General features: G+C 43.9%; 1 protein-coding gene across 8 annotated transcripts in view; it reads left to right on the forward strand.

Annotated features, from left to right (window-relative positions):
- Positions 1-25,684, forward strand: part of STAT3 (signal transducer and activator of transcription 3) — a 91,214-nt gene extending 65,530 nt beyond the window's left edge. For 5 of the 8 annotated variants that reach the window (XM_060203489.1, XM_007535000.3, XM_060203490.1 and 2 more), the window contains 13 exons: positions 7,601-7,630; positions 7,727-7,820; positions 7,916-7,963; positions 9,468-9,551; positions 12,210-12,308; positions 12,437-12,572; positions 13,965-14,017; positions 14,314-14,408; positions 14,520-14,659; positions 15,611-15,823; positions 22,199-22,241; positions 22,534-22,646; positions 23,727-25,684. In XM_060203489.1, the coding sequence (XP_060059472.1) occupies positions 7,601-7,630; positions 7,727-7,820; positions 7,916-7,963; positions 9,468-9,551; positions 12,210-12,308; positions 12,437-12,572; positions 13,965-14,017; positions 14,314-14,408; positions 14,520-14,659; positions 15,611-15,823; positions 22,199-22,241; positions 22,534-22,646; positions 23,727-23,782 (1,204 nt within the window). In that variant the 3' untranslated portion in view covers positions 23,783-25,684. The remainder of the gene's footprint in view (positions 1-7,600; positions 7,631-7,726; positions 7,821-7,915; positions 7,964-9,467; positions 9,552-12,209; positions 12,309-12,436; positions 12,573-13,964; positions 14,018-14,313; positions 14,409-14,519; positions 14,660-15,610; positions 15,824-22,198; positions 22,242-22,533; positions 22,647-23,726) is intronic. The other 3 variants (XM_007535002.3, XM_007535001.3, XM_060203491.1) reach the window with 3 other exon arrangements.
- Positions 25,685-26,908: the final 1,224 nt, after the last annotated feature.

The following is a 26,908-nucleotide window of genomic DNA, read 5'->3' on the forward strand; positions in this document are numbered from 1 at the left end:
GGTGGAGAGTCAGAGGCTTAAACCCGGATCCTTGCTCAGGTCCTTGCACTTAGTACTAGTGCTTAACAGGTGTGCCACCGCCTGGCCCCCAACATTATCATTCAAAGTTTGAAGTATACACACTCTTTGAAGAAATTAGAAAAAAAGAAAATGCACACAGATAGCCTAGTTTGTAGCTGATATAATTATTTTCGTAAGAATGAGCTGAAAATAATTTCAGAGGAAATAAGGGATTTGAAGAAGGTGGTTAGTTTAATAAATAAACAGGAATCAATAGCTTCATATGTTATTAACCCATTAGAATTTTTAACAGAAAAAATAATATAGTGATAAACAACAACAAAAAGCATATTGTGATAAATTTAAAAGGTTTCAAGTAGGGTTGGACACGCGTATTATCGTGCTCAAAAGACCTGGTTCAAGTCCCCACTTCCCAGTTGCAAGGGACCCTTTCTGAGTGGTGAAGCAGGTCTACAGCTGCTTATCTTTTCTCTCTCCTTTTCTGTCTCCCCCCACAGCTCAAATTCTTTCTGTCCTGTGATAAAATAGAAAAAAATGGCCACCAGGAGCAGTGGGTTTCTAGTGCCAGCACTGAGCACTAGTGATAACCCTGGAGGCTAAAATAAATATAAAAATGAAAGGTTTGAGATATCTTTGAAAAAAGCCATACAATTCGAGTGAGGAAGGGATATTCAAAGAAATAATCCTTGAGGGGGTCGCTCGTTAATGTGTTAAGCGCACATGGCGCAAGGACTGGCTCAAGGATCCCAGTTTGAGCCCCGGCTCCCCACCTTTAGGGGGGTCGCTTCACAGGTGGTGAAGCAGGTCTGCAGGTGTCTATCTTTCTTTCCCCCTCTCTGTCTTCCCCCCTGCTCTCCATTTCTCTCTGTCCTTTCCCAGAACAACAGTAGCAATAACAACAAGAGCAATGAAAACGGAGAAAAAATGGCCTCCAGGAGCAGTGGATTTGTAGTGTAGGTGCCGAGCCCCAGCAATAACTGTGGAGAGGAAAACAAATAAATAATCCTTGATTGTAGGTTTTAAATTTATTATTACTACTATTATTATTATTTTGCCTCCAGGGTTATCACTGGGCCTGGGTGCCAGCAGTATGAATCTACCACTCCCTGCAGCCTTTTTTTTTTCTTTCCTTTTTTCATTTACTAGAACAGAGGGAAAGTGAGAGGGATGGAGGAGATAGGGAGAAAGGAAGATAAACACCTGCAGACCTGCTTCACTGCTAGTGAACTGTCCCTCTGCAAGTGAGGAATGGGGGTTTGAACCCTGGTCCTTGCTTGTATGCTTGCACTTAGTACTGTTTGCTCTTAACTGGGTATGCCACTGCCTGACCCCCTTAAATTTATTATAAAGTTGTTGATTCTTCCCAGTTAATATAACCAAAATGTAAAGGTGATTTTTACTGTCTTTTTTTTTTATGTTTATTTTCCCTTTTGTTGCCTTTTTTTTTAGTGTTGTAATTGTTGTTATTGATGTCGTCATTGTTATATAGGACAGAGAGAAATGGAGAGAGGAGGGGAAGACAGAGAGGGGGAGAGAAAGACACCTGCAGACGTGCTTCACCACCTGTGAAGCGACTCCCCTGCAGGTGGGGAGCCGGGGCTCGAACCGGGATCCTTATGCTGGTCCTTGCGCTTTGCGCCACCTGTGCTTAAGCCGCTGCGCTACCGCCGGACTCCCAATTTTTACTGTCTTTTAAAAAATGTTTCCTCCCTTTCTCCTTCCTTCCTTCCTTCCTTCCTTCCTTCCTTCCTTCCTTCCTTCCTTCCTTTCACAGCCATTTGGTAGTACAGAGAGAAGCTGGGGGCAGGGGGAGATAAAGAAGGAGAGAGACTGACACCTGTAGCACTTGCTTCACCACTTGTGAATCATCCTCTTTGCAGGTGGGGAGCAGGGACTCGAACCTGGCCCTCAAACCCGTGTCCTTGCATATGTTAACATGTGCGCCACCATCTGGCCCTATTCATTTATTTAAAAGAACGATATATGATAGAGAACCAGAGCATCATACTGGTATATCAAATACCTGTGATCAAACTCAGGGCCCATGAAAGCTCAGTTATTGTTTTTTTAATATTTATTTATTCACTTTTGTTGCCCTTGTTGTTTTATTGTTGTAGTTATTGTTGATGTCTTCGTCGTTGTTGGATAGGACAGAGAGAAATGGAGAGAGGAAGGGAAGACACAGAAGGGGAGAGAAAGACAGACACCTGCAGGCCTGCTTCACCGCCTGTGAAGCGACTCCCCTGCAGGTGGGGAGCCGGGGTCAAACCGGGATCCTTATGCTGGTTCTTGCGCTTTGCGCTGCCTGCGCTTAACCCGTTGTGCTACCACCTGACTCCCAAAAGCTCAGTGCTTTATCCACTGTGCCTCTTCTGAGCCACTTTTTTCATCTAGTCAATATTTTGACAAGATAGAGATCTCTACTGTAGCATATACTGTTGTATGCCTTACATTGGATTCTAGTTCTCCCCCGCCAAGAGAATTAGATCAGTCCAGTTAATTTCGGGCCCACTTGGCCCCGCCCCTAGGGACCCCGCCAGAGTTCCTGAGTTGCAGAGTAAGAGAGAGTTCCTGAGTTGCAGAGTAAGAGAGAGTTGCTGAGTTCCAGAGTAAGAGAGAGTTCCTGAGTTCCAGAGTAAGAGAGGGTTCCTGAGTTCCAGAGAGAGAGTTGGAGAGTTCCACAGTTGGAGAGTTGAAGAGTTACAGAGTGCCAGAGTTTCAGAGTTACAGAGTAAGAGAGAGTTCCACAGTTGAAGAGTTGCAGAGTTCCAGAGTGGCAGAGGAAGAGAGAGAAAATTCCTGAGTTCCAGAGTTAGAGAGAGTGCTTGCGCCGCCGCAAAGAGACAGCAGAGTTCTGTTTGGTGATTAGTTTGTCTTAGTTTATGAATCGTTGTTCCTGAATAAAGAAATACAGCTTCCCTGCCCAGCCGTTGTCTCCGCTTCTCTGTTACCCGCCCGTGAAGCTAGCCCAGCCAGCTGGAGCTTACGAATTTTAACAACAATATACAGTACCTGGAATTGAACTCAAAACTTCATGTATGCAAGTCCTACACTCTGCTACTGAGATGCCTACCTGGCAGTTGAAGAGTTTTCAAACTCTGCTTGCTTTCCAAGTTATATATTAGGAAAAATAAATTGAAGTAGTAAAAAAAAAAATTTTAAAAATTTAAAAAAGTTTAAAAGAAACACAAAAATCACCATCTTAGCCATTTGAATATACACTTTAGTAGTGTTGAATATATTCACATTGTGCAACAGAGCTATAGATCTTTGTTGTTCTTATTGTTTTATTGATAGGACAGAGAGACATAAGAGGGAAGAAGGAGATAAGGAGAGAGGAAGAGAAACATATGTAGCACTGCTTCACCACTTGTGGAGCTTCCCCTCTTCAGGTAGGGACCAGGGGTTTGAACCCAGGTCCTTGCACATAGTAATGTATGTGTTCAATCAGGTGTGCCACTGCCCAGCCCCTAGGTTTGTTTGATTGTTTATTTACATCAGAGCATTACTCAGCTCTGCTTATGGTGGTTTGAACCTGGGACCTTTGGTGTCTCAGACATGAAAGTCTTTTTCCACTGTGCTTTCTTCCCAACCCACTACAGATCTTTTTCATCTTGCAAAATCAAGCTGCTATGTCCATTGAACAACAAATTTCTCAATTCCTTTTTCCTCTGGTCCTGGCAACCATCATTCTACTTTCCAATTTTTTTTCTTAAAATTAAAAAATATATATATTTATTATACATCAAAGAGAGAGTTTCATATGAGGCAAACGAGAAGGGAGAAACAAGCCAGAACACCACTGGTACATTTGGTGCTGGAGATCAAATCAAGAATCTGAATTAGTCAGAGGACCTAGTGGGGGGTCATATTGTTATGTGGAGAACTGAGAAATGTGATCCATGTACAAACTATTGTATTTACTGTCGAATGTAAAACATTAATCCCCCAATAAAGGGGAAAACATAAAGCCAACAAGTTGCAAAAAAAGAAAAAAGAAAAAATCTGAATCATGTCTGATTCTCTACTAGTTAAACTATTTCTCCCACTACAAACAAAACAAATCTTTTACACAATGTTACTGAAGAGTTGGGGGACCAAGTGGTGGCGCACTTAGTAGGTAGCATACACATTACTGTGTGCAAGGACCCAGGTTCAAGCCCCTGGTCCCCACGTGCAGGGGGGAAGGTTCATAAGCAGTGCTGCAGGTGCCTTTTTCTCTCTCCATCTCTCTTTTTTAATTTTTTGTGATTTATTTATTGGATAGAGATAACCAGAATTTGGGGGCGGGGGGTGGGGGTGGATAGAGAGGGAGAGAAACACCTGGAGGACTGTTTTTTTTAAAGTTGTTATTATTATCTTTATTGGATAGAGACAGCCAGAAATCAGGAGGGTAGGGGAGATAGAGAGGGAAAGAAAGAGACACTTGCAGCACTGCTTCACCACTTGCAAAGCTTTCCTCCTGCAGGTGGGGACCAGGGGTTCAAACCCAGGTCCTTTCGCACTGTAACATAATGCGCTCAACCAGGTGCACCACCACCTGGCCCCTCTCTTCATCTCTGTCTTCCCTTCCCACTCAATTTCTTCTCTGTCTCTATCCAATAAAATAATAATAATAATGATGACAGAAGGGAGTTGGGCAGTGGCGCAGTGGGTTAAGTGCAGATGGCACAAAGCGCAAGGACCAGTGTAAGGATCCCGGGTCGAGTCCCCGGCTCCCCACCTGCAGGGGAGTCGCTTCACAAGCGGTGAAGCAGGTCTGCAGGTGTCTTATCTTTTCTCTCCACCTCTCTGTCTTCCCCTCCTCTCTCCGTTTCTCTCTGTCCTATCCAACAACAACGACATCAGTAACCACAACAATGTTAAACAGCAAGGGCAACAAAAGGGAAAATAAATATTTTAAAAAATTAAAATAAAAAATAATGGCAGAAAGATAGAGAGTTGGATACCCAGTGCACTATGATGGAGAAAGCTGTACATTAGGTAGTAGGTGAGGAATACAGACATCTATCAAAGAGAGAGAAGAAACTACACACTTTTGACAACTAAGACATTATAAATTATTATTGTTCCCAATAAAGTGAATTTTAAAAAGATAATAGGATGTGCCATAGGAAGTTACCCTGCTGGATGTTAAGATCAGTCACAGACTTTTTGGTCACTAGGGTCCAGGGAGGAATCTGTAAGGACAAAGACAGGTATAACTTCATAAGCAATGGAGCCGTTCTCTGATGTCTTTCCCTTTCCTTTCTTGTTCTTCACCATGCCTCTTTTGCTCTCTCTCCTTCTCATAAAAAATACACAACAGAGGGCTGGGAGATGACTCACCTGGTAGGTTGCTCACCTTGTTATGCCTGACATGCCCTGGTTTAAGTTCTGGCACCACAAGGAATACCGAGCACTGGGGGAAGTTTCACAAATGGTGCAACAGTACTATGGTGACTTTGCTACTCTGTCTCTATTTTTCCCTGTCTAAAATTTAAAGAGTGAAAGAGGCAGCCTGGGAGTGATAGAATCGTGCAGATCCTGGCTCTGAAAACAACTTAGTGTGTATGTATATATAATGGGAATAATGGGCTGAAACAAATAGCACATAATTAAATCTCAGAATTATGCTGAAAGAAGAAAGACCAAGAGAAAAGAATATGTGTGTGTGTGTATGTATGTGTGTATATATATATTATATTATATATATAATATATATTTGCATTTCTATAAGATTCTATTGTAGAAATACACATGAATCTCTAGTGACCGAAACTGGTCAGTGGTTGTTTCATGCTAAGGGTGTGTGTGTGTGTGTGTGTGTATTGTGTGTGTTGTGTGTGTGTTTTGGAGCTTATAAAAGTTTACATTTTGAATAGTGCAGTTTGTTATTTCTCAGTTACACATCAAAGCTATAAAACACAATAGGAATGTACAAAAATAAATAAAAGGAAACAAATTAGACGTGATGGAGAATTTCCTGATAATGAAAACAAAATTCTAAAATGTGATCTATGGAAAGGTAAATCATTTACAGATTGAAGTTTTAATTTGTGATATGGGATATACTTATAACAAATAGTAGCTATTGTTCTTTCTAAAAGCATAAATGAATATGTAGTGATAGAGGACTGTAGTCATATTGAAATTATAGAAAGTAAAAGAAAAGCCTAAGATGTGATTATCTCAAACAGCCTGTTCAGGGTCGGATGGTGGTGCACCTGGCTGAGCACACACATTATAATAATCAAGGACCCAGACCCCACTTGCAGGAGGGAAGCTTCACAAATGGTGGAGCAGTGCTTCAGGTGTTTCTTTCTCTTTCCTCCTACCTTCCCTTTCCCTCCCTTTTTCTGTCTCTATTAAAATAAATAAAATATTTCAAAATGTTTTTATTTACTTTATTTATTGGCTAGAGACAGAGAAATAGAGAAGGAAGGGGAGATAGAGAAGGGCAGAGAAAGACACCTGCAGTATTACCTCACCACTCTCAAAGCTTTCTCCCACAGGTAGGGACTGGGGGCTTAAACCCAGGTCCTTGTGCCTGGCCCCCTAAATAAAATGTGTTTAAAAACACTTTATATGGGAGCTGGGTGGTAGTTTAGTGGGATTAAGAGCACATAGCACGAAGCACAAGGACCGGCGTAAAGGTCCCAGTTCAAGCCCCTGGCTCCCCACCTGCAGAGGGGAGGTCACTTCACAGGCGGTGAAGCCAGTCTGCAGGTGTCTGTCTTTCTCTACCCATCTCTGTCTTCCCCTCCTCTCTCCTTTTCTCTCTGTCCTATCCAACAACAACAGCAGCAGCAATGGCAACAGTAACAACAACAAGGATAACAAAATGGGAAAAATAGCCTTCAGGAGTAGTGGGTTGGTATTGCAGACACCGAGCCCCAGCAGTAACCGTAAAGGCCAAAACAAACAAACAAAAAACCACTTTATATTCAGAAATTTAGTCCAAAAACAGTGGCTGAGCACAATATACCTTGACAGAAATCCCAGTGTGGCTGGAATAATAAGGAAACTTGCAATCCAGCGTAACACGGAAATAAACTGGAAGAGTTAAGGCAACTTCCTCATGGTGAGATCAGTGACTCATTGATATCATTACAGGCCCAGAATCTTCTTTCTCTCTTTTCTGCTGTCATGAGGATCCCCTGATTGTAATGTTTCCTTCTGAATTGCAGCACAGTTCAGTGCAGCTATCAAGGCCACATGTTTACTTATGCTCTGATGAAGCTCTGGAACACACATCTGACTTGGGATATAATTCCTTCCTGATGTGATTGGGACAGTATAGGTCATACCCTCTGGTGCCATGGGTGTGCTATGCTGTGATAAACTTAATGATCAGACTTATGGGAAGGACACCTCAGCAGAATCACAACTGGTAGTCAAAGATGAGTAGGCAACCAGATGTGTCTACATGCTTAGACATGTACAAGTTTGTTATATTTCACATATAAAATGTAATTGAATAGTTTACTGAAATTCTCAGGAACACAGCAGCTCCTCCATCAGAATAAATAACTGGTGGTTAAAGCAACTTGAAGAAACATGGGGCCTGTTTATTAACACTAATCTCTATTTTTCACAGAGACTCTGGGGATGTGGCAGCTCTCAGAGGGTAAGTTCAGCTCAAGGCTTCTTCCTTTTGTTCTTCTTCATCTTCATCCTCTGGCCACTCAGCACTTACATGATTGATTTTCCTCCTGTGTTTCAGATCTCGTAAATTTAATATTTTGGGCACAAACACCAAAGTCATGAATATGGAAGAATCCAACAATGGCAGCCTCTCTGCAGAATTCAAACATTTGGTATGTAGGAGAAGCCCAGACTGCCCTTCTCCAAGGGCATGCAGTAGAGGGACAGCTTAGCTTTATGTGACAGGTGCTCTCTGCTTTCCTCACAGACCCTGAGAGAGCAAAGATGCGGGAACGGAGGCCGAGCCAATTGTGACGTAAGTTTTATTGGGAACGAAAACCACTTGGGATAGTTTTCATTTGAGGGGGAACAGAAAACTCTTTATTGTCTGGAGTGAGAGGTTCAACTTGCTATATGAGCTACAGTCACTTCAGGAAGTCACCAGGGAAACATTATAATTAGAAGTCGCCTGTGCTATGGAGTTCTGCAATGTGGGGCATTTCCTTGATGGTTCTGGGAGTTAGCAGGTTATCTTAAGGAGTGGAAATTCCCTTGCTGGATTGCCCATGCCCCTTCAATAGGGAGGAAGCTCCCACCATACCTGGGGCTTTCCAAATTCCCCTTCCTACTTGTACATCTGACACTGTAGTCTTTGGTGATGAGTTTTTCCTCACTGAGGTGGGTTAGTTGGTTGTAACAAATCAGTCAAAACATTAAAAAAGAGGGGGAGAAATAAAATCTATCTTGCCTTTTTTTTTAATAAAAAAAAACACCCTTATTTTCTGCATTCTATTGATTCAGCTTATTGGATTCTTAGTGCCAAGAATAAACTTTTAGTTTTGGTTAAATTTTACTTTTTTAAAAAAAATATTTTTATCTTTAAAAAAAAATTATGACACCCTGTTCTTTTTATCTAATGTTTGTTTTCTGAACCAGTCTTCTTTCTTCTCTGGAATGTAGTTATCCTTAGAAAATAGAATAGGGAAGAGGAGGGGTGTGTGATGGGTCACCTGCTAGAGCTCATGCCTTGCCAGGTGCCTGGACCCAGTTTTAAGCCCTGGCACCACATAAACATCATTGATAGCAGCAGGAGAAACTCAAGGATTTGGCCTGATTGTAACCAGAATAAAGACCCTTCAACACTAGAATGGATGAATGATTTGTGGTTTAGTCATGCAATGGGATACCATACAGCTGTGAAAATAAAATCACAGGTACACCTAACTACAGGGATGTGAATTGTGGGTCACAAAAGAATGCATAGGGTATAATTCCATATGAATAAGACTTACAAATACCCAGAACTCAGAAATATATACATTGTTCAAAGGTAAATAAAGAAAAGGCAAGAAGATAAAAATGTAAAGTTAGGGAAGGGGTTGAGAATGCAGCTGAGAAGTAAGAGTGTATGCTTTAAATCTGTATGGTCTGGGGTTCAACACCCAGCCCCCCCAACAGAAAAAAAGACCTAGGAAATAATAAACCCCAAAAGATGAAATAGCAGTTACATCTGAGGGTTGGAGAAGCAGGAATAGAAGTGGGTAAATATACTTAGTCCTTAAACTGGGTGGTGAGTACATGGGTATTCATAGTTTTTTTCCTCATTGTGCCTTGTCAGTTTTATAGACAAGATTTGGATCTCTGTAATATTGTAATAAAAGCAGTAACAGATCAGACCGAGGGCCTGAGTCTTACTGGTGAAGAGGACATGTGCTCGGAGTCATGGCCCTGGCAGTGTCTGCAGCTGCGTAGCGGAATTCCTGTCTCAGTATAGTGTTGTTTCTAGCACTGAGTGCCCCCCCCCCCCCCCGTCACTGTAGGCCTCCCTGATTGTGACTGAGGAGCTGCATCTGATTACCTTCGAGACTGAAGTGTATCACCAAGGCCTCAAGATCGACCTAGAGGTGAGTTTTGGAGAACATCCATTGTAGGCCTCTGTATAGGGAGGATTTGGGATATGGAATTCTAGTTCTGACTTTTGCTGCAAAAGGTGGAATATGACTCTTGGCAAAGCATTGTTTATTTTTACTTATTTCTCTCCCCCCCCAAAAAAAAATAAAGAAAACCCACAGTATTCCATCTAAGAATAAAGCCTTACTTTAGTGCTTAGATGATACACAGTACTGAGGATGGCTGGCTTGTGCGGGTGCCTGCTTTGCCATGTGTGTGGTTCCCCAGAGCACTAGGGGAAGCTTTGGTGTGGTATTTGTCCCTTACCCATTTGTCTTTCTGACTGTCTGAAAAAGTAAGCTTGAAGTGACAAAGCCTCAGTGGCGACAAAAAGGGAAAAAACTTTCAGTAAACTTGATAAATTCTGTATTTGGAAATTGGTTTAATGAAATTTGGACAAAATAGTTATTAGCCAGTCATTGTTTTTAATATCTAGAAAATCATGGCATTTACATTCTCTTTTTCCAACTTTTTTTTGGCCTTTAAATTAAAGATGTAACAAGCATACATGTATACTTTACCATGTGCAAGGACCTGGGTTCAGGCCCCCAGCCACCACATGGGAGACCCATGCAGTAAGAAGCTTCATGGGTAGTGGAGAGGTACTGTAACATCTCTGTCTCTCATCTTCTACTGGAAAAAAAGGAGAGAAAATAGTCTGCCAGGAGTGGTGGGCTCTTATAGGCACAAAACACTACCAAAGTCCTCGTAGGGGGCTAGGCAGTAGCACACCTGATTAAGTGCTCAAGGACCCAGGTTCAGGTTTCTGGTCCCCACCGGTAGGGTGAAGTTTCATGAGTGGTGAAATAGAGTTGCAAGTGTCTGTCTCTCTCCCTCTCTACCTCCCTCTCCCCTCTTAATCTCTATCTTTATCCAATAATAAATAAAATTTTTAAAAATTCCCTAGTAGAAGTAAATAAATTAGGGCTGGGGGAGTAGCCTAATGGTAATACAAAAAGACAGTCATGCCTAAGGCATCAGAAGTCTCAGGTTCAATCCTCAGCATCAAAGCTGAGCAGTACTCTGTTAAAAAAAAAAAGGGGGGGGGGTCGGGCGGTGGCGCAGTGGGTTAAGCGCATGTGGCGCGAAGTGCAGGGACCGGCGTAGGGATCCCGGTTTGAGCCCCCGGCTCCCCACCTGCAGGGGAGTCGCTTCACAGGCGGTGAAGCAGGTCTGCAGGTGTCTATCTTTCTCTCCCCTTCTCTGTCTTCCCCTCCTCTCTCCATTTCTCTCTGTCCTATCCAACAACAAATTGCGTCAACAAGGGCAATAATAATAACCACAACGAAGCTACAACAAGGGCAACAAAAGGGGGTAAAAATGGCCTCCAGGAGCGGTGGATTCATGGTGCAGGCACCGAGCCCAGCAATAACCCTGGAGGAGGAAAAAAAAAAAAAAGAGGGCAATAGATGCATGCTTGAATAGATGCATGCTTTAAAAAAGTATATCTAGAACCTTTCTTTTTAGTGCATGGATATGATTTTAGTTCTGGGAAAATGCCTTCAAGGCTGTATAGGTGGGGACTCCATAGACTAAAAGCCCTTCTTTGAGGAAGTCAGATTTTGTATGTTTTTTTTTAAACTTTTTATTTATAAAAAGGAAACATTGACAAAATCATAGGATAAGAGGGGTACAACTTCACACAATTCCACCACCAGACCTCCGTATCCCATTCCCTCCCTTGATAGCTTTCCTATTCTTTAACCCTCTGGGAGTATGGACCCAAGGTCATTGTGGGATGCAGAAGGTGGAAGGTCTGGCTTCTGTAATTGCTTCCCTACTGAACATGGGTGTTGACAGGTCGATCCATACTCCTAACCTGTCTCTCTCTTTCCCTAGCGGGGAAGGGTTCTGGGGAAGCGGAGCTCCAAGGCACATTGGTGGGGTTGTCTGTCCAGGGATGTCTGGTAGCATCCTGCTAGCATCTAGAACCTGATGGTTGAAAAGAGAGTTAACATACAAAGCCAAACACAATCATGGACCTAAAGGCTGGAATAGTGCAGATGAAGTGTTGTGGGGGGCGGGGGGTGTTCCTCCATTTTGTAGATACCTAGTAGGTATATTTTAGTTATACTAAAATAGGGCCTATAGCTATACTAGTGTTTTGTTTGGGTTTTTTTCCCTGAGCCTGAAATCTGATATGCAGGTGGATCCAAGTTATTGTCTGAGGAGATGATGTCATGGCTGGGAAAAGGACCAGAAAGCTGGATCAAGGAAGAGAGTAGCTCCCTAATATGGGAAAGGTGTATCAATATTGTTGACTGTAGATCCCATCGATTTAATGTGATCTGGGGCCCATAATTAGCTTAGGAGCCTGTATAACCTCTACATCCCTCTAGATCTGAACTCACATTCTGTGGTCATGAGTAGGAACATTCCATGCTGCCCCAGTATTTGTATGTTCTTTAATGTGTTGAGACAGTAGCCACTAGTCCCATAGTCCAGTCTGGCATGCTCTCTGCCTTGGGCATTGGGCTGACACCCCTCCCCCCCAGAGACTTGGCAAGAGGTATGATTTCCACCACATCTAACCCTGTGAGAGGTGGGTCAAGAGATTGTTGAGGTCATGAAAGCCCTCTGTCTCCCCAGCTCATTTTCCCCTTATTCCACAGACCCACTCCTTGCCAGTTGTGGTCATCTCTAACATCTGTCAGATGCCAAATGCCTGGGCGTCAATCCTGTGGTACAACATGCTGACCAACAACCCCAAGGTAAGCGGCGAGTCCCCTGGAGGCTGGCTTCTCTCATGAGTTCTCAACCTCGAGCTGGTGCTGCCTAGTGCTGTTCATTCATTCATTCCCCTCTCATCTCAGTGGGCCTATGTGTTAATTTTCAACAGAACGTGAACTTTTTCACCAAACCTCCAATTGGGACCTGGGATCAAGTGGCTGAGGTGCTAAGCTGGCAATTCTCCTCCACCACAAAGCGAGGCCTGAGCATCGAGCAGCTGACAACACTGGCAGAGAAACTCTTAGGTCAGCATTTCCCCCCTTCCCGCTCCTACCCTGAATCTGGCCAGTGGGACTATTCACTCAGGAAAGTTACTGAACAAGGCTCTGGGCCAGGGTTCCTCCGGATGAGCGTTTGGGGTGCAAAGGATAATTGCACCCTGGTGATTGCTTTTACTGTATGTTGTTTTCACTTTTATAGAGGACTCTTCTAAATCCAGGGTGCTCTCCTGTATATAACCTTGAAAAGATATAAGATATCTTTAGTGTGTGTTGGATAGCAGAGTAGCACACTTTCCTTCTTGTCAATAAGCAATAAATTTGACTTATAATTTTTTATCTCTTTATTGGGGGATTAATGGTTTACAGTTGACAGTAAAATAGAATAGTTTATACATGCATAGCATTTCCCACTTTTCCACATAACAATTCAACCCCCACTAGGTCCTCTACTTATAATTTTTGTTTTCCTCTATAAAAGCATGTTTGGGGATGTCTTATTTTATTATTATTATTATTCAACAATTATCTGCTATATTTTCTTTTTCTTTTCTTTTTTTTATGTTTTACATTCAACAGTAAATACAATAGTTTGTACATGCATAACATTCCCCAGATTCCCATTTAACAATACAACCCCCACTATGTCATTCATCATCTTTCATGGACCTGTATTCTCCCCACCCACCCAGCCTCCCCAGAGTCTTTTACTTTGGTGTAATACTCCAATTCCATTTCAGGTTCTACTTGTGTTTTCTTTTCTAATCTTGTTTTTCAACTTCAGCCTGAGAGTGAGATCATCCCATATTCATCCTTCAGTTTCTGACTTATTTCACTCAACATGATTTTTTCAAGGTCCATCCAAGATTGGCTGAAAACGGTGAAGTCACCATTTTTTACAGCTGAGTAGTATCCTAAGGAACCCAACACATCCATCCAAAAAGATCTGTGTACACATATGTTCTTGGCAGCACAATTTGTAATAGCCAAAACCTGGAAGCAACCCAGGTGTCCAACAACAGATGAGTGGCTGAGCAAGTTGTGGTATATATACACAATGGAGTACTACTCAGCTGGGGATGTCTTATATGATAACTAAACTACAGGTCGTTCTATTTGCTTTTACCACCAGTGTAACACTCGCTAACACTAGCTTTCAATTGGTGTGCGCTGTTCTTCTCTGGGAGAGTAGGGTGCACTGGGCCAAACAGCTACTGGTGGTAGTGTTCAGATCATGGGGAGAGAGAGAGAGTATGCATATGCATTCTGGTGAGCATAACCATACACAGTCTCATAATTCAGTGGCTTATTGGTCTATTGTGGGACACGAATGTATTCTGTTTATAGAAATAAGATTTTGATTCAAGCTTAATGAAAGAAAGAAAGAAAAACTTACTAATGTATTTTTTTTTCCTTCAGGACCTGGTGTGAACTATTCAGGGTGTCAGATCACATGGGCTAAATTTTGCAAAGTAAGTGGCCTTGTTAACTCTGTGGCTGTTCAGTGGGAGTGGGAAGGTACGCTCCTTGGCTAGGTTGTCAGAGGTGTTGCTGGGTTTGAAGGCCCTACACTTTTTTTTAAAATTTTATTAGTGATTTAATATTAAGGCCCTAGACATTTCTCTACCCGGTGGCCAGTAAGCTCTGCTTGAGGGTAGATAAGTTTTTTTTTGTTTTGTATTTTTTTGGGGGGGAGATATTGCATTCCTAGGGAGGAAGGGACTGGGGGTAGTGGTGGATTTGGTTTTCCTATTACTCTTTTCTCCAGGAAAACATGGCTGGAAAGGGTTTTTCCTTCTGGGTCTGGCTGGACAATATCATAGACCTTGTGAAAAAGTACATCTTGGCCCTTTGGAACGAAGGGTAGGTTGTTGACACTCGTGTGTGTGGAGGTGAAGCATGTCCTCTACTGTCTCACAGGCCGGTGCTGGGAACCCACCAAGCCTAAACCTTGTTGCTCCTCTTTGGCTCTAGGTATATAATGGGCTTTATCAGTAAGGAACGAGAGCGGGCCATCTTGAGCACCAAGCCCCCAGGCACCTTCTTGCTAAGATTCAGTGAGAGCAGCAAAGAAGGAGGCGTCACCTTCACTTGGGTGGAGAAGGACATCAGCGGTAAGCTTGGTTTCACTCACCCCACCTGGTGGCGGCTGCTGCTGCCACCACAGCCTCTCTGTTTTAAATAGCTACTACCCCCTAGTGGGAAGAGCTGGCCTCACACTCTTCTGTTCAGAAAACACTGATTTGAGTGACTTCTAGGTGAAGGATCAGTTTTCCAATTCTTTTTTGCTTGCACTAGGGGCTGTTTGCCTAGAACCCTGCAGTTAAATTCTGTTCTTTATCTTCTTTCTTACCTATGTCTGTTAATAATACCCAGTGTAAGTAGTCATTCGAATGTATTGCCTGTGACCTAACTGGGTAGCCTCTCCACAAGCCAGTTGAAAATTTCCACAGTGCCAGAGGACTGGGGGTATCATAGTGGCTTATTTAGCCAGCTTTCACACTTGAGACTTGGCAGTTCCAGGTTCATTCTCAGGCACTCCTATAAGCCAGAGCTGAGTCATGCTTAGGTTAAAAGAGGAAAAACTAATAAACAATCAAACAGAATAAAATCTTTTTAAAAAATTAGAATGGAGGGTCCATGGTGCAAAGCACAAGGACCGGCATAAGGATCCCAGTTCAAGCCCCTGGCTCCCCACCTGCAGGGGAGTCGCTTCATAGTAGGTGAAGCAGGTCTGCAGGTGTCTCTCTTTCTCTCCCCATCTCTGTCATCCCCTCCTCTCTCCGTTTCTCTCTGTCCTATCTAACAACGATGACATCAGTAACAACAACGATAACTACAACAACAATAAGAAAACAACAAGGACAACAAAAGGGAATATATATATATAGGAATGGTGGCGTCCTTGTGTAAACACTGAGCCCCAGCAATAACCCTAGTGACAGAAACAAAAATCTCAATTGCTAGGTTGGCGTCAATCTTTCTCTCAAGGGAAAATAAACGTGGTTTTCTCTGAGATTGTCTGGCCACAGGTGCCATTGTCTCCTTCCCATATCCCATGACAGGGAAAACCCAGATCCAGTCGGTGGAACCATATACCAAGCAGCAACTGAACAACATGTCGTTTGCTGAAATCATCATGGGCTATAAGATCATGGATGCTACCAATATCCTGGTGTCTCCACTGGTCTATCTCTACCCTGACATTCCTAAGGAAGAGGCCTTCGGAAAGTACTGTCGGCCAGAGAGCCAGGAGCATCCTGAAGCTGACCCAGGTAGTTGTTGATTTTCCATGCCAGACACTGACTTCTGGGGGAAAGGAGGGGGTTGGATCCTTGCAGGACAGATAAGTAAATGTTTGCAAAACCCGTTGTTACTCCTCTTGTAGTGAATGCTTTCAGAGTGACTGATGAGGCTAGAGAGAGAACAGGACTCAGCTACAAGGAATACACCAGCCTAAAGGGAGAATAGCTTGTACACAAGAAAAAGTGAAGACAGACTCAGCTAGCACAGGGCTCCTCACATAGTGCAAAGGAAGGCTTGAGACTCAGACATCCGTCTAGCATGTTTCCTTTTCCATATCACCCAGCAGTGTAAGTACTATCAAGTGGGATGAAGAAAGACTGTCTGGAGGAAGTGAGTGTTGGCATAATTGCAACAAGGTTTCAGAGTAGAGGCTGAAAGGGATGACGTTAACTGCTGGGGTGGGTGTGGAATTGGTGCCTTCGAAGAGATTTTTTTTTTTAATGTGAAAAGGCATATGTGTTTGTAAATTGTACATAAATTATTTTCCACTAAGCCTATAATCTCCAGTGCTATTGCCACTGTGGAGGGCAGAACGTTCTGGTTTGTTCCCATCAGCATTTGCTGCTCAGATGCTCTGGGTTCTCTTCAGAGCCTGACAAGGAGCCTCTGCTTTGATTTGCTTTTATTTATTTTAATATAACTTTTTATTTTTTTAATGAAAGAAACCAAAGAGAAAGAGAAGCTAAAGCACCCCCCCCCACACACACACACACCATTTGTGATACTCTTGTTTTTGTCTTTCTGGCTGGTATGTTGAGGATCAAACCCAAGGCTTTACACATAAAAAGCATGTGCTCCATTGCTACCTCCTTGGCCCTCAATTTAACTTTTTTTAACTTGTAGAGATAGCTATGGTCTTTAAATTGTTTCTCTGAGGTTATCTTCCCTGCTTAACCTGATGCTTAACAAATATATATCCTTGGGGCTGGGTGGTGGCACAGCTGTTAGAGCACACATTTTACAGTGCGCAAGGACTCAGGTTCAAGCCCTGGTACCCACCCATGGGAGAGAAGCTTCACAAGTGGTGAAGCAGTGCTACAGGTGTCTCTCTTTCCCTCTCTATCTCTTCTTCCCTCTTGATTTATCTCTGTCTCTATTCAATAAATAAAACAAATATAAAAAAAAAAACAAGAATCATGAGTGTCTATAAAAACTTGGGGGCTGGGGAGGTAGCTCAGCTTTAGTGCATAGGACTTACACGCCTCAGCTTCCAGATGCCTCAGGTTCAATTCTGTCAACACCACTTACCAGAGTTTATCAGTTCTCTGCTCACTATTTCTCTCTTTCTTTCATAAAAATAAATACTTTAAAAAGCTGTTATCTGTGCTAGCAGATCATACAAACCCTACCAGCTTCCTCCTCACCTTTTTGTAGGAACTCCCTCTGAGGAATTCTTGTGGGTGGAAAGAATGAGACTTGGAAGAGGGGATTTGGGCTAAGATACTTTTTTTTTGTTCTGATATTGTGTTTTTCTCATACTTTAGAAGAGCTGAACTCTCACTTCCTGTCTGCTGCTTATCTCTCTTTCCACCTTGTGCTTCAGTTAGGAGATCTGTTTATCAGTCAGTCACACTACTCTTTGTTCCTTTTACAGAGGACATTTAGGTCCAAGTGCTGGTCCTTTGACTAGTTTTAGTTAGCTCTCTGTTATGATCATTATTAGTTATAGTTAGCTCTCTATTATGATCATTCCTCCTGGGTTTCCTCAGGGGTGAGATGCCAAATACAAGAAAGGAGCTAATTACTAAGAGGCACGTGTGTGTGTGTGTGTATATGTGTGTGTCCTGGGGCTGGAGGGAGGAGCAGGGTGTGTGTGTTTGTGTGTGTGTGTTTGTGTGTGTGTGTGTGTGTGTGTCCGTGTCCTGGGGCTGGAGGGAGGAGCAGGGTGTGTATAGAACCACTTGGGAGTCCTCAGAGGTCTGCGACTATAGCTGCTCCGTCTCTGTTTCCATCATGAAGGTTTTATTGTCTACCTTCCTTGCTCCTTTTCCCAAGAGGCTCATATAGTGTTTTATTATGGCTTGAGAGAAATTCTTCTCTTAAAAGTGCTTATTCCTGCAGCTCAGGAGTGGCACAGTGGATAAAGCATTGAGCATGAGGTCTGAAGTTCTATCCCCGGCATCTTATATGCCAAAGTGATGCTCTGATTTTTTTTTCTCTCTCTCCCTTCTCTCTTTCATTAATGAAAAAAAATTAATAAATTGGGTAACATAATTTTTAAAATTTATTTAAGAAAGGAGACATTAACAAAACCATAGAATAAGAGGGGTACAATTCCGCACAATTCCCATAACCCGATCTCCACATCCCACCCCCTCCCCCTATCCCCTGATAGCCTTCCCATTCTCTATCTCTCTGGGAGCATGGACCCAGGGTCATTGTGGGTTGCAGAGGGTGGAAGGTCTGGCTTCTGTAATTGCTTCCCCGTTGAACATGGGCGTTGACTGGTCGATCCATACTCCCAGCCTGTCTCTCTCTTTCCCTAGTAGGGTGGGGCTCTGAGGAAGTGGCGCTCCAGTACACATTGATGGGGTCGTCTGTCCAGGGAAGTCTGGTCAGCATCCGGAACCTGGTGGCTGAAAAGAGAGTTAACATACAAAGCCAAACAAATTGTTGAACAATCATGGACCTAAATAAAGACTGTAATAGTGCAGATGAAGTGTTGGGGGTATTCCCTGCATGCTCTTGTGTACTTCTGCTTTCAGGTATATATTTTTCCCCTAATTTATGGGCATGGGTGAACCTATGCTCTATCTCAGGGGACCTGGACTATATCTAGGTTTGGGGACTTTGTTGGGGAGTGGAACACCTGGAATGGAATTAGAGAATACTATGAAAGGAAAGGTCTCACCCGAGTGATGAAGCTGAAGGGTTGTCATTCCACACCTGAAGTCTCTGGTCACAGTTTGAAGTGAAGCATGTTGGGGTGGCACTCATTGTGTTGATTAGGTTGTAATCCGCGGATGCAATATTATTTAATTTGAATTGAGAGCAGCATGCAGAAAAGTGGGCCCTACCCTAAAGTTCCAGGACTGGACTCTCAAGCATGAGGTCCTGAGTTCAGTCCCTGGCAGCACATGTACCAGAGTGATGTCTGGTTCTTTCTCTCCTCCTATCTTTCTCATTAATAAATAAAATCTTTAAAAAAAAAAAAAGTGGTCCAGGAGGTGGTGCAGTAGATTAAGCACTGGACTCTCAAGCATGAGGGTAACATAATTTACAACCTTCTGTGAACCTATAATTGGCATTGTGTCATAGTTCTCTTTTGTTTCTACTGTTCCATCTTAGCTAAACTATTTTTTATATACTTATTTATATATTTTTTGCCTCCAGGGTTATCACTGGGGTTTGGTACCTACACTACAAATACACTGCTCCTGGAGGCTTTTTTTTTTTTATGGACATAGAGAAATTGAGAGGGAGAGAGAAAGACAGACACATGCAGGCCTGCTTTACTGCTTGTGAAGTGGACCCCCTGCAGGGTGGGGAGCAGAGGCTCAAACCCAGGTCTTTGTGCACAGATCCTTGCACTTTGTACTATGTACACTTAACCAGTACACCGCCACTAGGCCCCCTATTTTATTTTTTTTAGTGATTCACAAAATTACAAGATAATAGGGATATAATTCCATAATGTTCCTACCACCGGAGTTCTGTATCCTTATCCCCTCCATCGGAAACTGCAGTAATTCTCCCATGGTCACAGATAGACACTGACTTTATAACTATCTATATCTATATATTTTTGCCCAGTTTTTCTACATTCTTGCCTTCACTTCCTTTCTAAAGGAAACACCTACACCTGTACACCTATATCTATTACTAATTCTGAGTGTCCCTTTTTTTTCTTCTTCTCTCTGATAAAGGAAATAGTGTCTGACTTCCTCTGGTGTTTTCCAGATTTGCATCCCTTTCTGTGATGGTACAAAAACAAGATTCCTGGTGACAAATGCTTTGGGTCCTGGTGGAATTAGGTGCACAAGGTGGGGGTTCTTTCTTCTCCACTGGTCATGGACATTGGCTGGTTAATCCTTATCTCCTAGGCTGAGCTGTTTTGTTTAGCTACATTGGTCAATGGGAAATCAGATTTTTTTTTTTTTTTTTTGTCTGAAATGTCAGTTCCTTCCAGGTCTGGACCAGTATGGTTAGGTTTAGAATCAAGTGGTTATAAATAGAAAAGCAGGGTCATATCAGTAGACTCTAAGTAAACTATAAAGAAGAAAGCAAAAGGGTAGCTTCTTTGGACCAACACTGAATGATTCTATTTCCTGACCAAAAATAAACTCAGAGGGCAAGCTGAAAGCCCTTAAACTTGACAGAGTCTTTCCTTCTATTTTCATCTTCCTTTTTGATCCCTCAGTTTTTCTCTCTACCGTAAACTTTATATCTGTGCTCCTCTTGTTCTTCACATTCTAAGTTCACCCAGATTTTCATGCCATTGTTTCTGAGGCTCCTTGACTGCTTTTGGCATAAACAATTCACACCTGCAATTTACTTATTACTTTTTTTTTTTTTTTACTTTCTTTTCTTTCTTTACTTTTTTAATGCAATTCTAGGGGTGGGGATATGTGCTTTCGGCTTTGCAGATGTGAGATACCATTGAGTAGCCTCTGAACCCAATTTTTACACCTCTTTATTGAGAGAGAGGAAGAAGAGACAAAATGGATAGGGATCATAGCACTGTTCCACTGCACATGGAGCTCTTTTGGTTTGTCCATGATATACCCACGTGGTGCCAGGACTCAAATGGAGGACATGGTATAAGTACTGCACGCTAACCGATTGCGCCACTGGAGCTCCAAATCCAGGACATTGTGCGTAGTCAGGTGTACATGCTCTATCAGGCCCCAATTCTTACATTTCTTTTTTTTTTTTATATTTATTTATTTCCTTTTTTTGCCCTTGTTGTTGTATTGTTGTAGTTACTGTTGATGTCATTGTTGTTGGATAGGACAGAGAGAAATGGAGAGAGATGGGGAAGACAGAGAGGAGGAGAGAAAGATAGACACCTGCAGACCTGCTTCACGGCTTGTGAAGCGACTCCCCTGCAGGTGGGGAGCCGGGGCCTTGAACCAGGATCCTTACACCACCGGTCCTTGTGCTTCGCATCATGTGCGCTTAACCTCCTGCGCTACCGCTCAACTCCCAATTCTTACATTTCTAACTGAAGCACAGGAATTGTAAATGGCAGGTACCCTAGACAGTAGGCACCTCCCCTCTCACTTTATCCATATGACAGAAAGTGTGTTAGCCCCCAAGTCTGTTAGGTGTTGAAGACATAGGATGCCCAGCCCCCTGCCTGCTAGTCTAGGGTCCGATTGTATTAGACCACACACGTTATCCCTGAATACGGAGGCTTTTTGTATGTGATAGTGATCCAACTGTGAAGTTACTGATACTCATGTGAAAATGTAATGGAGGGTCCAGCAAAATAGCTCCCTTGAATAGTGTGCTGCCATGTGTGCAACCCAGTTTCCAGCTCAGCTCCCATTTCATTGAAGGAAGCTGTAGTGCTGTGGCCTCTTTCACTCTCTCCTTCTCCCTTCTCTTTGTCTGTCTCTATCTAAAAGAAAGAAAAGAAAAGAAAACGAAAGACACTGTAGTAGGAGCTTAACACTAATCAGGGTAGATAATGTAACCCTTATTTTAGAAACAGGTTAGTTCAATGGAACCTGGCGGTGATGCACCAGGTTTAAACACACACATTAGAGTGTGCAAGGACCTGGGTTCAAGCCCCAGGACCTCACCTGTAGGGGGAAAGCTTCACGAGTGATTAAGCAGGGCTGCAGGTGTCTCTCTGTCTCTTTCCTCTTTATCTCCCTCTCCCTTCTTGATTTTTCTCTGTCTCTATTCAACAATAAATACATAGACATATATAAAAAATAATAAAAAATGAAACAGGTTAGTTCAGTGTCATTGGATCTGAGTAGGAGATCGTGCCCAGGTGCTTAGGCTTCATTTCTGCACAAAGAGAAGTTATCAGAGCTACTGACAGGCCAGAACACAATCCTCAGACCACATAGTGGTAGTGAAATGTTTACCAAATCCAGGCAAAGTGTGAGCTGGAAACTGGCCTTCATCTAGACTCAGGTGGGACAAAGGTATCCTGAAATGGATCTGAATTCAGGAAAGTTTTGTGGGAAGACTTGTACTTCCAAACTGCCATTCCCCAGGTATATAAACAGTTTACAATGAGGGAGGGCAGCCCTGTGGGGCAGTGAACTTCCAAACAATTCTACTCAAGGATGGAGTGTCCTTCAGATCAGCCCCAGTGAAGTAGCTGGCTTCCTCCTGCCCTGCCCCAGTGTGGAGTCACAATCAGTAAGCCCCGGCTTTCTTCTTCCCAGGTGCTGCCCCTTACCTGAAGACCAAGTTTATCTGTGTGACACCGTAAGTGGCTCCCCTTCCCTGTTTTGCCTTCATTTCTAATGTCCTCGGTGACCCCTGGGCCTAGCAGTCTGGGTGAGAGTGACCCTGCGAAGGGTTGGGAGGCCCTGGGCTATGTTTTGTGCTCAAAGTGACCTTGTGTGTTTAAGAAGCTTGAGCTTTTATTATTTTTTTTTTCTGTTGGAGACCAGAGTTTGATGGTTTGTGTGTGTGTGTGTTCTGTTTTTTTTTTTCCCCCTCCATTGTGTCTTGTCAACCCGGCCCTTTCCCCTCCTGCTGCTCCCCTTTCCTACAGAACGACCTGCAGCAATACCATTGACCTGCCGATGTCCCCCCGCACTTTAGATTCATTGATGCAGTTTGGAAATAATGGTGAAGGTGCTGAGCCCTCAGCAGGAGGGCAGTTTGGTGAGTATTTGGTTGGCGGTCCCTGCCCTGATCAGGGAGGTCAGTCCCCTGTAGGTCCAGAACCCAGAGCTGGGTTGGTAGGAGATCCTAGACCAGAACCTGCAGCGCATATGTAAGTCCACAGTTTCTGGTAGCCAAAAATAAACAATAAAGACAACAGAGAGGGACAGGTCAAGTTCATTGTAATCATCTTTAGCTTTTTTTAAAAAAAAAAATTCTTAACTTATTTTAAAATTTATTTATTTGATAGGACAGAGAGAAATTGAGAAGGGAAGGGGAAATAGAGAGAAAGAGAGACACCTGCAGCACTGGTTCACCATTCATGAAGCTTTGCCCCTGCAGATGGGGACCATGGGCTTGAACTCGTCCTTACACATCATCTATCTTATCTCACCCAACAAATCCAAAATACTACCATTTCAAAACAGAAAAACCATTAATGGGAGCTGGGCGGTGGCGCAGTGGGTTAAGTGCACATGGTGTGAAGCACAAGGACCAGCATACAGATCTGGATTAAGCCCCTGGCTCCCCACCTGCAGGGGAGTCGCTTCACAAGCAGTGAAGCGGGTCTACAGGTGTTTGTCTTTCTCTCCTCCTCTCTTGTCTTCCCCTCCTCTCTCCATTTCTCTCTGTCCTATCCAATGACAATGACAGCAACAACAAACAATAATAATCACAACAATAAAAAAACAAGGGCAACAGAAGGGAAAATAAATAAATATTTTAAAAAATTTTTTAAAAAGAAAAAACCATTAATTTTTTTTTTTTTTTGTACCTAGAAGAAATCTGCCAAGTGTTTTTGAGTTATGAGCCATCTCAGTGCTCAGTAGCCACCTGTGGTTTGAAGCTGCTATGTGAAGGGCTGGGAATGGGGTATGGCAGGAAAGAGGCAAAAGCCTTCCAGGGGTAAGACTCTAGGGAAGAGAGTAAGCCTGGGTAGCCTCACTGTCTTAGTCATTAGGGACAGAGCACCGGATGGCAGTGTGGCCCGAGCCTCTGTCCAATGAAGGGCTCAGGTGTGGCTCCCGTCTCCCATAGGGGCCAGGTGACTGAACCAGCTCTCCCTGTTTATCCCTGCAGAGTCCCTCACATTCGACATGGAGTTGACCTCAGAGTGTGCTACCTCCCCCATGTGAGGAGCCAAGGACAGAAGCTGCAGAGAGAGAGGACGGAGGCACCTGCCTGTGTTCCACCAACCCTTAACCAGCCAAACCCCAGATCATCTGAAACTCCTAACTTTGTGGTTCCAGATTTTTTTTTTTTTAAATCTCCTACTTCTGCTATCTTTGAACAATCTGGGCACTTTTTAAAATAGAGAAATGAGTGTATGTGGGTGATATGCTTCTATCTAAGTGTGAATAAGAATGCGAAAGCTGAGACTGTGATCAGGGGATGTGGAAGGGTGGCGAGAGGGAGAAAAAGGAGATGTCGTCGCCCCTCCCCCGCCACCCTTCTTTCTCAGACTTTCCATAGTTGTTAGACAAGTGCCTCCAGTGCCAGGGGCCGCCCTCTGCCTATTCTGTCAGCTAAAGCCACAGGCTGCCTCTAGCTACATACTCCTGGCATTGCACTTTTAACCTAGCTAATGTCCAAATAGAACATAGGACTTTCAGTGCCCCTAGGTTTCTTTTTAAATTAAAAAATAATAATAATAAGGGCATAAAACACTGTATTGGCCTAGCCTTTTCTGTATTTAAGAAAATTCAGTTTTAGTATCCTTGGTGCTTTAGGCATTCAGCTTTCTTGAGGCTGATAATTTATGTAAACCCTAAAATGGGCTTCATATCTGACCTTTAAAAGATTCCAGAGGCCTGGCCTTTGGTTTCAAAACAGGAAGGTTTAAAGAGAACTTAAACATTCTAGACATTTGTTAATAGTTAGTTACCTTCCCCTTTCATGTTGTTGGCCTTATTAGAGGATAAGGCTGGACAAAGGAGCTTATGACCTGCACTCCCTTTGTCCTTAGACCTTAACTCCTGTTTCAGAGACTGAGTTTTTCTGTGGGTGCCTTATATGGGATGAAATCATTATTTTTCTTTAACCCCAGTCCACCTGGCAACCCCTCCCCAGTATCCCTGTTTGCTTTAGGAATCCTGGTCTCAGATCCCCGCCTCCCCCAATAAGAGAGAATTACAGATGGAACATGAGTCAGACTGTGGGGCCCCAGCCAAGAGTCTGGTTGAGCTCAGGGAATATGGTTCTTGCCCTAGTTTCTGGATTTCCCGTGGCACCTGTAATCACCTCTTCACTCAGTTAACCCAGCTGAAAGGCCCACTGATAAACTCCAGGCCTGCTTCCTACATGAGTGGACACCCAGCCTCCCCAGTTGAGGCCCCTGAATGAAGCAGAACTGCTCACATCTAGTGTACATTTTTGGAACACTTCACAGTGCATGAGGTGGTGTCTGATATGAGGGCCTCCTCTCACAGTCATGGTGAGATGGTGTGTCCCCAAACCACCTGTCCAAGTTGACTGGTCTTTGTGAAGTGCTATTCCTTATGCCCAGATCAACCAGTTTCTGAATTATGAGGGTGAGGATCCTCTCCCCATCCTCATCCTCCCACCTAGAAATGCTGATAGGTACAGAGCTCTCCCTGCTGCAGCCACATACTCTAGTTCATAATTAGCTTAACGGTTCCCATCACAGGACCTGGGGCAAGGATCCGGGCTTCACTGGAACAGGTCTTATAAAGTTCCAGGCTTGTAGGTAGCATGTGTCTCTGGTTTTTAGCTCTGATTGTAGCAAAAGTTCTGAGAGGAGCTGAGATGAACCTTTGAGCCCTCCTGGGCCTGCCTGCTTCCTCCCCACTATTCAACCCCCCCAACCCCCACGTCCCTGTCCCAGCCTGATCCTAGCCTAGCTAGGGACTCCCCTGGATCGCTTAACCTCCCTACGCAGTGGTTTGGAAGCTGCTGTCTTGGCCACTGCATTCAAATTCCAGTGTATACTTAATAGTGTAAAAATTTATATTGTTTTTTTTTTGTATATTGCTGTATCTACTTTAATTTCCTGAAATAAAAGTTATATAGCATCCCTCTCATGGCACAGCAGCTCTGTCTATGGCTGGTGGCAGTCTCCTGTCACCAGCTTCCGCTCTGATGGAGGGGCCTTACACAGTCTGAGGCTGGGGCTGGCTTCAGAGAAAAGGGGGTCACTCCTGGGGGGGGGCTGCTCCTTAAGTCTCTCATTACTGGTGCACTAGGCACCACCTCCCCCATCTTATGTTAGCCACCAGCCACAGTCTCCTCCCACTCCAAGGTTTTTGCAAGTTGTGGTGTCCTGCCTGGGCTCAGATAAGCTACCTGGGGTGGGGGAACTGGGATGTAGATACTCCCACCCCACCCCCAAGACCACCCTTTTCACAGTTGGCTCCATTATCACTTTCTCTTCAGTTCACTCAGTAGGGACTAATGTAAACACTTACTGGCTACTGCTACCTACCCCCCACATCCCCCCACACACACAGTGAGTGGTGATAATTCACTAAAGGCAGCAGCTCCACTCTGCCTGCCTCTTCCCCTCCTCCCCTTGCTCAGAGCACCCTTGCTCAGATGCGTGCTTTCCCAGCGATGGAAGGGGAGATTAGCACTCGGCATCAAGCAGGCTGCTGCCTGCCTTCCCTCCCTCCCCACCCCCACCCCACCACCCCCGCCCTGCTCTGGGCCCCTGTGCCTCCTGAGGCAGACTGAGTACACCTTTTTCTTTGCTTTGAGCTCTGTCAGCAGGTTCTCCCTCCTTCCCCTCCCCCAAGGGCACCAGAACAACCCCTGAACTAGAGGCACTTTAGTGCCCAGGGTCCAACTGGGGCGAGATGGCCTCTCTTTCCCAGTGGTCAGGGCACGGAGCATTTGAAAGTGCAGCAGTGGGATGGTGCCACCTGCTGGTCTCTGGGAAGAGGCCTCAGAGCCGGGGCCTCCAGACCTAATACGGGCAGCTGGCTGCTGAGGAGCGGGAAGTGGTTTCCCCCATCCTCCTGCCCAGGCCCCTAGGTCTCTCTTCCCTCAATGCCCCTCAGGCCCCTGCTCTCTCTTCCCTCAATGCCTCTAGTCCTAGTTTTTTAGATTCTAAAAAGCATGAATTTTCCTGGGGGTTGGCTGGCAGTCTTTAAAAACCACAGGCTAAGGGAGCAGAGTTGTAGCTTCAGGCAGCACAGGGCATCAGCCACACAGGAGGGAAGGAACACGGCAGCTCCAGCTCCAGAGACCCCTATAACCTAGGGAGCTCACCACTGGTTCTCCAGACCATAAATCACATGAGCAAA

Source organism: Erinaceus europaeus, chromosome 12 (genome assembly GCF_950295315.1).
Source record: "Erinaceus europaeus chromosome 12, mEriEur2.1, whole genome shotgun sequence".
NCBI lineage: Eukaryota > Metazoa > Chordata > Mammalia > Eulipotyphla > Erinaceidae > Erinaceus > Erinaceus europaeus.